At 37.6% G+C, this 10,000-nt stretch overlaps 1 protein-coding gene across 5 annotated transcripts in view; it reads left to right on the top strand.

Annotated features, from left to right (window-relative positions):
* The window catches only part of LanB2 (laminin subunit gamma-1), a 102,595-nt gene that overhangs the window by 55,497 nt on the left and 37,098 nt on the right, over nt 1-10,000 (top strand). For 4 of the 5 annotated variants that reach the window (XM_070142022.1, XM_070142023.1, XM_070142024.1 and 1 more), the window contains exons 4-6: nt 317-500; nt 2,047-2,177; nt 6,034-6,212. In XM_070142022.1, the coding sequence (XP_069998123.1) occupies nt 317-500; nt 2,047-2,177; nt 6,034-6,212 (494 nt within the window). Of the gene's footprint in view, nt 1-316; nt 501-2,046; nt 2,178-6,033; nt 6,213-9,861 lie in introns of those variants that run through there. The other variant, XM_070142026.1, reaches the window with a different exon arrangement.

The raw sequence follows: 10,000 nt of genomic DNA on the forward strand, positions 1-10,000 counted from the left end.
GAGAGAGAGAGAGAGAGAGAGAGAGAGAGAGAGAGAGAGAGAGAGAGAGAGAGAGAGAGAGAGAGAGAGAGATACAGCGAGTAAGAGATAGAGAGTGAGAGAGAGAGCGAGTAAGAGAGAGCGAGTGAGAGTGAGTAAGAGAGAAAGTGAGAGAGACTAAGAGAAGGAGTAAGAGAGAGAGAGAGAGAGAGAGAGTAGGAGAGAGACTAAGAGAAGGAGTAAGAGAGAGAGAGAAATAACTACTACCCTAACTACCATACTAACCACCTTATCTCCCTCTCCTCCTCTTCTCCTCCTCCTCTTCCTCCTCCTGCAGCGCCACCTGCCGCGACACCTACGGGATCCCGGACTCGAACTACGTGCGGCGCGAGGACGAGACCCGCGCCCTCTGCACGTCCGAGTTCTCCGACATCTCGCCGCTGACTGGGGGGAACGTCGCCTTTTCCACGCTGGAAGGGAGGCCGTCGGCTTACAACTTCGAGAAGAGCGCCGAGCTGCAGGTGAGGTTGGGGAGAGGTGGGGGGTGGGATAGGGAGAGGGGGAGGTTGGGGGAGGGAGGTAGGGTTGGGTGGGAGAGGGGAAGAGATGAGGGGAGGTAGGGAGGTAGGGGGAGGGTCTCCACGCTGGAGGGGAGGCCGTCGGCTTACAACTTCGAGAAGAGCGCCGAGCTGCAGGTGAGGTTGGGGGGAGGTGGGGGGTGTTGGGAGGGGGGGAGAGGGGGGGAGGGTGAGGTGGGGAGGGTTGGGTGGGGAGAGGTGGGGGGAGGCAGGGAGGTAGGGGGAGGGTCTCCACGCTGGAGGGGAGGCCGTCGGCTTACAACTTCGAGAAGAGCGCCGAGCTGCAGGTGAGGTTGGGGGAGGGGTGGGAGGGGGGGGAGGTTGGGGGAGGGAGGTAGGGTGAGGTGGGGAGGGTTGGGTGGGGAGGTAGGGAGGTAGGGGGAGGGTCTCCACGCTGGAGGGGAGGCCGTCGGCTTACAACTTCGAGAAGAGCGCCGAGCTGCAGGTAAGGTTGGGGGGGAGGTTGGGAGGGGGGAGGGGGTAGGGGGTGGGGGGAGGTTGGGAGGGGGGGAGGGTTGGAGGTGGGGGGAAGAGATGGGGAGAGGTAGGGAAGTAGGGGGAGGGTCTCCACGCTGGAGGGGAGACCGTCGGCTTACAACTTCGAGAAGAGCGCCGAGCTGCAGGTAAGGTTGGGGGAGGGGGGGGAGGGGGGGAGAGGGGATGAGGTGGGGGAGGGAGGTAGGGAGAGGGGGGAGGTGGAGGGTGGGAGGAGGGGGGGAAGAGGTGGGGGGGTAGGGAGAGGGTGAGAGGGGAAGAGGTGAGGTATAGGGAGGTAGGGGGAGGGGGAAGGGTAGGGAGGAAGGGAGGTAGGGTACGGTGGGGGTAGGGGGAGGGGAAGGGAGGTAGGGAGAGGTGGGGGGTGGGTGTAGGGAGAGGTGGGAGAGAGGGAGAGGTGGGTTGGTAGGGAGAGGGGGAGGGGAGGAGGTAGGGTGACCGGGTCTGGTGTAAGGTGGGGAATGTGGGTAGGGGAGAGGGGGAGTGGGATAAGTGTGTGTTTGTGTGCGTGTGTGTGTATATGTGTGGGTGTGAGTGTGTGCCTTCTATGGGGAGGGCAAATGTAGGAATTCTCGTCAATATTGTATTCTAATTTACTTTTTTCAGTTAATAATTTTAGTATTTGCTACCACCATGATTATTTAAATTCATATAATTCCATTTTCCATCAGTGTTTTCATTTTTTATCTTGATATTGATATTCCATCCAATAATTAAAAGTATCACAATTCTCTGTTTGCATTTTTAACCTATTTTGCGCTTCTTTTTACTTAGAATGTTAATTATTAGAATGTTAATGTTTAATTTAAATGTTAAATTAGAATGTTAATGTTAATCCTTTAATCAAAAGCATCACTTTTTTATCATTCTCATTTTCCCAACCCCCTCATTCTTCACATCACCCTCATCTCTCACTCATCCTTTTGAGACGCAAGTTTTCTGTCCAAATAAACTCCTTCAAAGTCGTAAGTCGTCCTCCAACCTCGCCCTCCAGGACTGGGTCTCGGCCAAAGCCATCCGCATTGTGCTCGACCGCCTCAACACCTTCAGAGACGAGGTCTTCGGTGATCCTCGGGTACTCAAGTCCTACTTCTACGCCATCACTGATTTCGCCGTCGGTGGCAGGTGAGCTTTTTCGTTAATTCGTTTTTTTGTGTGTGTGTGTGTGTGTGTGATTTTTTTTTTTTTTTTTTTTTTTGTGATTTTTTTTTTTTTTTTGTGTGTGTGTGTGTGTGTGTGTGAAGCTGTTGTGATCAGTATATTTTAGTATATTTTATTTTATTTTTGTGTGTGTGTGATTTTTTTTTTTTTTTTTTTTTTTGTGATTTTTTTTTTTTGTGAGTGTGTGTGTGTGTGTGTGTGTGTGAAGCTGTTGTGATCAGTATATTTTAGTATATTTTATTCTATTTTTGTGTGTGTGTGTGTGATTTTTTTTTTTTTTTTTTTTTTGTGTGATTTTTTTTGTGTGTGTGTGTGTGTGTGTATGAAGCTGTTGTGATCAGTATATTTTAGTATATTTTATTTTATTTTTTTATTTTTTTTTTTTTTTTGTGTGTGTGAAGCTGTTGTGATCAGTATATTTTAGTATATTTTATTTTATTTTATTTTTTTTTTGTGTGTGTGTGTGTGTGAAGCTGTTGTGATCAGTATATTTTAGTATATTTTATTTTATTTTTTTTTTTGTGTGTGTGTGTGTGTGTGTGTGTGTGAAGCTGTTGTGATCAGTATATTTTAGTATATTTTATTTTATTATTTTTTTTTTTTTTTTGTGTGTGTGTGTGTGAAGCTGTTGTGATCAGTATATTTTAGTATATTTTATTTTATTTTTTTTTTTGTGTGTGTGTGTGTGTGTGTGTGGAGCTGTTGTGATAAGTATATTTTAGTATATTTTATTTTATGTTTGTGTGTGTGTGTGTGTGTGTGTGTGTGTGAAGCTGTTGTGATCAGTATATTTTAGTATATTTTATTTTATTTTTTTATTTTTTTTTGTGTGTGTGTGTGTGTGTGAAGCTGTTGTGATCAGTATATTTTAGTATATTTTATTTTATTTTTTATTAAATATATTTTAGTATATTTTAGTATATTTTATTTTATTTTTGTGTGTGTGTGTGTGTGTGATTTTTTTTTTTGTTTGTTTGTTTGTTTTTTGTGTGTGATTTTTTTTTTTTTTTTTGTGTGTGTGTGTGTGTGTGAAGCTGTTGTGATCAGTATATTTTAGTATATTTTATTTTTTTTTTGTGTGTGTGTGTGTGTGTGTGTGTGTGTGTGTGAAGCTGTTGTGATCACTATATTTTAGTATATTTTATTTTATTTTTGTGTGTGTGTGTGTGTGTGTGTGTGTGTGTGTGAAGCTGTTGTGATCAGTATATTTTAGTATATTTTATTTTATTTTTTTTTTTTTTTTGTGTGTGTGTGTGTGTGTGAAGCTGTTGTGATCAGTATATTTTAATATATTTTATTTTATTTTTTATTAAATATATTTTAGTATATTTTAGTATATATATTAGTATATGGGTATTTTTTTTTTTTTAGAATACTTTCGCATAACGGATCGCGATGGTTTTTGGTATCGATGGATTATATATCGAAATATATCGAAATATATCGGAAACCCCCCCTATTGGCGACAGTCTTGGCCCCGATAGTAGTGGAGGGCATGCAAATTGCGCGGTAAATTCGCATGCAGGGGACTGTGCCCCCTGTGACCCCCACCTGTGGAACTGTCGCCGCGCAATGGAAGACAAAGAATCCTCCAATTATTCACGGCAGGGTAGAGTGCACGACCGACATGCAGGAGCGTCCAATTTCGAGTTTGTCTGACACCTTATCGTGCCGTGAATATGTGGAGGATTCTTTGTATTCCTGGGCGAGGGTTGAAGGACAGTAGCCCCCGTGCATTAGACAATATAGTGTCTGACTCTCTGTGTATTATTCTTATTTTAATCCGCAATTCTCCCGGTACCTTGCATGTCCTCCCCTGCTATCGGGACCAAAAATGTGGGGGGTTAGGGGGTTCCGCGGCATAATTTCTCTCTATACATATATACTAGAGGGTGAGGGAATCCATCGATACCAAAATCGTCGCGATCGGTTTTGCGAAGGTATTGAGAGAAATCATGAATTATTTTATTTACTTAATAATATATATGTAGAAGTTACCCCTCAAATCTACGTTTTCTGTATACGGGTATCGTAGAAAACGTGTAGTCGAAGGCTAACTATAAAGAATTAAAAATGTGTAAAGAAGCCCAACGACAAGAACTATTAGTTTGTGACGTTCTTTCAATAAATACTAAAATATATGTAAATGGTGTTTATATTCGATAGCTATTGTATAATTACAACCAAGATAACAGGAGACCTTTCCTTCTCGAAATTGTATCGAAATTGCCTCGCCGCCGCCCATAGCCGTAAAAACGCCCCTTAGAAACCGCCCACTTTCGGAATTATTTGTATAGTCCATGATGCTGACAGTAATGATGCTTTGCCAGAGAATTCGATAATTGAGAAATGATTGCAATACTATTCTCCATTGCCAATTGATTTTGATTTGTATTTACTTTTATTGTTCTAGACTTGCTTGGTTTTATTTTCTTTCCTATTATATACACAATTTCACCTCTCTTTAGTAAACATCAAAGCAGTTTAGATTTTCTTCCTTAAAACATCATGATTATATTTCATCGGGCAGATTTTATTTGTTTTTCTGATGAGCTAGTCTGGCTTTTAAAAATTAGGGTGCGCATTTTTACCCAAAGTTAATATCTTGATTGTTATCAACTTGCGATAAAGTATTCTACCCAAAAATACATTCCCTGGCTACACATTACATCATACACCATACACAATATAATCCATACATATATATAATTAATTATATTTATATGAAGATCATCTGTCGTATAAACCGTTAATTTCAGTTTCATGAAAATTTGGCAGTCAGTGATGAGGAGACAAAATTAAGTAAAGCCAACTGAATTGAACTTAATTGTGGACTTTAGGTAGACATTGCATACATAGAATTAATATGTAAAATATTCGTATATGTAAATTAAGTTCCACAAGTGTCATCTCTATTCGGTGTGTTCACAGTGACTGAATGTGTGTTTGTGTCTCATTGTATATAGTTTGAATATCATAAACGTGACAAGTGAAGCTTTCAAGGCAAATATGGATTATTCACATGCAGAAATGTAACGTTTTTTTTTTTTTTTTTTTAATCATATTTAGAAATGTAACGTTTTTTTCTCTCTTTTTAATCGCATATTTAGAAATGTAACGTTTTTTTCTCTGTTTTTAATCACATATTTAGAAATGTAACGTATTTTTTCTTTTTTTAATCACATATTTAGAAATGTAACGTTTTTTTTTTCTTTTTTTATCACATAGAAATGTAACGTATTTTTTCTCTTTTTCTTTTTTTATAATATTTAGAAATATAACGTATTTTTTATCTTTTTAATCACACATTCCCCATAATAACACCTCTAAAACCCAGTACATTCTCGAATAAACAAGCCACGCTATGATTACTCATAATCTTGTTTTTTTATAGTGTATTGTTTTTATATTTTATTTCTTTTATTGTTTTTATATTTTATTTCTTTTATTGTTTTTATATTTTATTTCTTTTATTGTTTTTATATTTTATTTCTTTTATTGTTTTTATATTTTATTTCTTTTATTGTTTTTATATTTTATTTCTTTTATTGTTTTTATTGTTTATTTCTTTTCTTGTTTTTATATTTTATTTCTTTTATTGTTTTTATATTTTATTTCTTTTATTGTTTTTATATTTTATTTCTTTTATTGTTTTTATTGTTTATTTCTTTTATTGTTTTTATTGTTTATTTCTTTTATTGTTTTTATGTTTTTATATTTTATTTCTATTATTGTTTTTATATTTTATTTTTTTTATTGTCTTTATTGTTTACTTCTTTTAGCCCCTCTTCAGCCCCAACCTCCTCCTCCTCCATTGCAGATGCAAGTGCAACGGCCACGCCTCCGAGTGCGTGGCTTCGACGGGGCTGGGAGGCGAGGTCGAGCTCGTGTGCCGCTGCGAGCACAACACGGCCGGGAACGACTGCAACGAGTGCCTGCCATTTTATAACGACGCTCCCTGGGCACGTGCCACGGCGACGGATGCCCACGAGTGCAAGGGTATGTGTTGTTTTGGTTGTTTGTTTTAGGAGAGTTGTTGTTTTTGTTTGTGTTTGTTTTGGGAGGGTTGTTGTTTTTGTTTGGTTGTTTTAGGAGAGTTGTTTTTGTTTTGTTTGGTTGTTTGTTTTGAGAGAGTTATTATTTTATTTGTGTGTTTGTTTAAGAGAGTTGTTATTTTATTTGTTTGTTTTAAGAGGGGTATATTTTATTTATTTTTGTAAAGGTAAGTTTTCTCTTAGTTGATTATGTTTGCCGGGTATTTATATATCTGGTTGTTTACTTTTGTATTTGTTGATTATGAATCTTATTTGTTTAGAGCCACTTTCTTTGTTATCGTTATTTTTTATGTTATCTCTGAGGAGATTTTAAAAGATGGAACCATATTCATCCTCTTTTTTTCTCTAATTGTGTCCCCTGAAATGACCATGAAAGATTATTAGGTTGTGAAATTATGATTCCTTTGAAGGAAAATTTCGTCGTATACAACTTGTTACTGAAGCTGAAGCGAAATTTCAAAATATTTAAAACTTTGGGGAACTTGGGTTTTTGAGTTCGACCCTGTTCTATGCTGTTATTGTTATGTCTATCATTATTATTCCTATATTATTTACCATTCTCATAGTATGTTAGGGCGGTTAAAAGAGTCGTCAAGAACTTTACTTTGGTGGGTTTGGGCAAGAATTAAGTGAAACGGTTAACCTGTGAGGGAGAGATCGAGAGAAAAATGGCGGGAAGGGAGCCTGTGTATAAACATTATGCCTGTTGCTTCTTTTAGATTTACGAGGTCGATGCATAGTTTACTTCTTTTTAGTTCTGATTCAAGGAAAAATATAAGCGATTGGAGGATTTATATATATATATATATATTCAACCCCGGCTTCAGGAGTTAACGACTGAAATTGTTTTGGTTGCTATGCAGATTCAGTAAATTTCATTGGTGTTAATATAACCTCGTGTTTTTTCCTTTATGATTTCTTTTAATTCTACTTTGATACAGTATTTTGAAATTATACATGCTTTGTAATTAGTTAGAATACGATTGCGGTGCCTGATGTACGATAATTACAAAACAGCGTGATACGTTTAAATTTTCCGTCGCGACCTAAATCAAGCGACATTCACCTCTATGCACATGTGAATTAAAGCTGTACTGTGCGTAAATAAGACTTTCAGAAAAGGGTGCCTAAAGGATATGGAATGTTTATTATTATTATTATTATTATTTATCTGATAATTTTTGTATTGGTATCATGCTAAAAAATATGGATATTTTTTATTTTCTTACAATTTACATGTACAGATCGATTAACTGTTATCTATCATATTTGTCACAGATCTATTTGGTTTTGTTCAAAGGAAAACATTAACGAGTGATAATAAATGTACTTTGAAAGTTGCATTCAAGTCCAAAAGTGTAAAGCAATAGATAAGATGAAGAAGCCGTTAAATTTGTGTATTTTGAATTTTTAGCTCACTAGCTTTTAACCTTTTTATTTGTTTCCCACCTATTTTATGAGATGAAATTATCTTTTGATTAAAGTTCACGACAGAATATTATTACGTCAGGCTACAGTTAGTTTGTTTATAACTATTACTCTCGTTGTCTTCATTATTAGCATCAAAGTTACTTCTGTTTTTCTCAAGTCTTATTCTTATAACTAGAAAGCAGCATGTGTTATATTTTAGTTTAGTTTAGTTTAGTCCTTTATTTACCACCCTGGCTAACTGCACAGGCGTGGGCAAGCTGTGGTACATTTGATACATGGTCAAAACATTATATAATAGTATTACAGTGTAAATCTAGATCATAAAATTATTACGGTCTAAAATATATCATTTAAAAGAAAAGAGCAATCAGTAATTTATCTACTCATCTATCAAGCCGGCATACGGCTTGGGCATGGAAAGGCAATGTAACATTTGATATGTGGCCATGTGATACTACATTCCAAATTTAGGATATAACATAATTATATCTTCCAAGACATCAGATGATATGAAGTAGTTACATAGTTCTCCATACCTCATGCTAGGTGGTCTGAAAGGCTGTATTATATGGCACTCTGGGATATAATGTACAAGTGTTCGCTTATATTCTTCATTGCAAAATTTACACTTCGTTTCTTCAACATTACAGGCTGCACTGACCTGCCAGTACAATCTATATCCCAGCCTGATTCTTGCGGTCACAATATCACACTGTCTTGTTCTTGTTTTGTATAAACCATAGATGAATACATCTTGCATAAACCGGTCATAGTGCTTTATGCTACAGCTTTCAGGCCGTTGAGAATTAATCAAGTCAGACAAGTCCTCTTTGAAGGAAGTTTTAATTATGTGTGAAATCCTAGCAAGAGGTACTCCAAGATCTATATCAACACTTTGCTTGTCACATGCTGATTTTGCTAGGCGGTCAGCATGATCATGCCTGGGGATTCCAACATGCGATGGTATCCACACAAAACGTATATCATGGATATGGAAAGTGGCGTGTATATCCCGTAGGTTTTTATATTTACATCTCAGTTTAGATAGAACATAAAATCTGTTTGCTAAGGCGGTAGATGTACCAAAATTGGTGATTTTTTTCTTTTTTTTTTTTGCACTGTTTCATTATTTGCTTATTATTGATACTATTTGTGTTCATATTTATTTGATTACCTAAAAAGTGATTATAATTTAGTGAGATTTCTAAACAACTTCTTATACTCGGTAAATGTTCCACATGCTCCGAAGAAATAAAGTTATCTTGCAAAATATACCCTTTTAAAAATAATTAAGCTCTAAGGAAATACAATTATCTTGCAGAATATACTTTTTTTTTTCATTTTTTTACACGTTATCCCTCGGTTTTATCACGGGACAATAATGGGTATTTTTAATGGGTTGTGTTGTGTGAGTGACACTTTTCCAGCTTGTCCAGGCAGCTGATGGACAATATTCTTGGACCGTAGGTATAAAGATTGTCTTTGGGCTTAACAGCTGATTGAGAGATAAAGTGATCCTTGATTTATGATACTTTTCTTAAAACTGTTGATGAAGTGATTGCGAGAAGGATTATTTTAGTTACGATGTTGATCAGACTTACTTTTAGGAAGAGACTGACAGAATTTAAACGAGGGAAGAATGTGACAGACGAAGAGAGAGAGATAATAGGCATAGTATACTGTAGAAGAGACAGACAGAAAGAGTGAATGAGAGAGAATGTGACAGACGAAGAGAGAGAGATAATAGGCATAGTATACTGTAGAAGAGACAGACAGAAAGAGTGAATGAGAGAGAATGTGACAGACGAAGAGAGAGAGATAATTAGACATACTACACTCTAGAAGAGACAGACAGACAGGGTGAATGAGAGATAGAGACAAAGACAGAGACCCTCACGGCCACCAATAATTATATGCAAGTACGTTTGTCTTTTGGGCTTAAACATCTGTCTTTGTTCGTGTGTTTTTGTCGATGCTTGCCAGTTTATAAGTTGTTTATATACCTATATATGAGCTTTTTATACACCAGATTCAAGTATTAAACCCCTCAGAATCGTTATTTGAACACCAGGTCCCGGGTAGGTGGTGTTAGTGGTGGGTGTGTCGCCAGCGGGCAGGTAAAGGTATATTATAAGTATGGGTGAGCGAGCGGGGTGAGGCTTAGTGTGCGTCGGGCAGGTGGAGGAGAGAGGCGCTGCGTCTGGACTCGGAATTTTCTCTCTCTCTCTCTCTCTCTCGCTCCTCTTGCCCTGACCCTCCACCCGGACTTTTATTCATATTTTTTATATATTTTGGGAAATA

Source organism: Penaeus vannamei, chromosome 28 (genome assembly GCF_042767895.1).
Source record: "Penaeus vannamei isolate JL-2024 chromosome 28, ASM4276789v1, whole genome shotgun sequence".
NCBI lineage: Eukaryota > Metazoa > Arthropoda > Malacostraca > Decapoda > Penaeidae > Penaeus > Penaeus vannamei.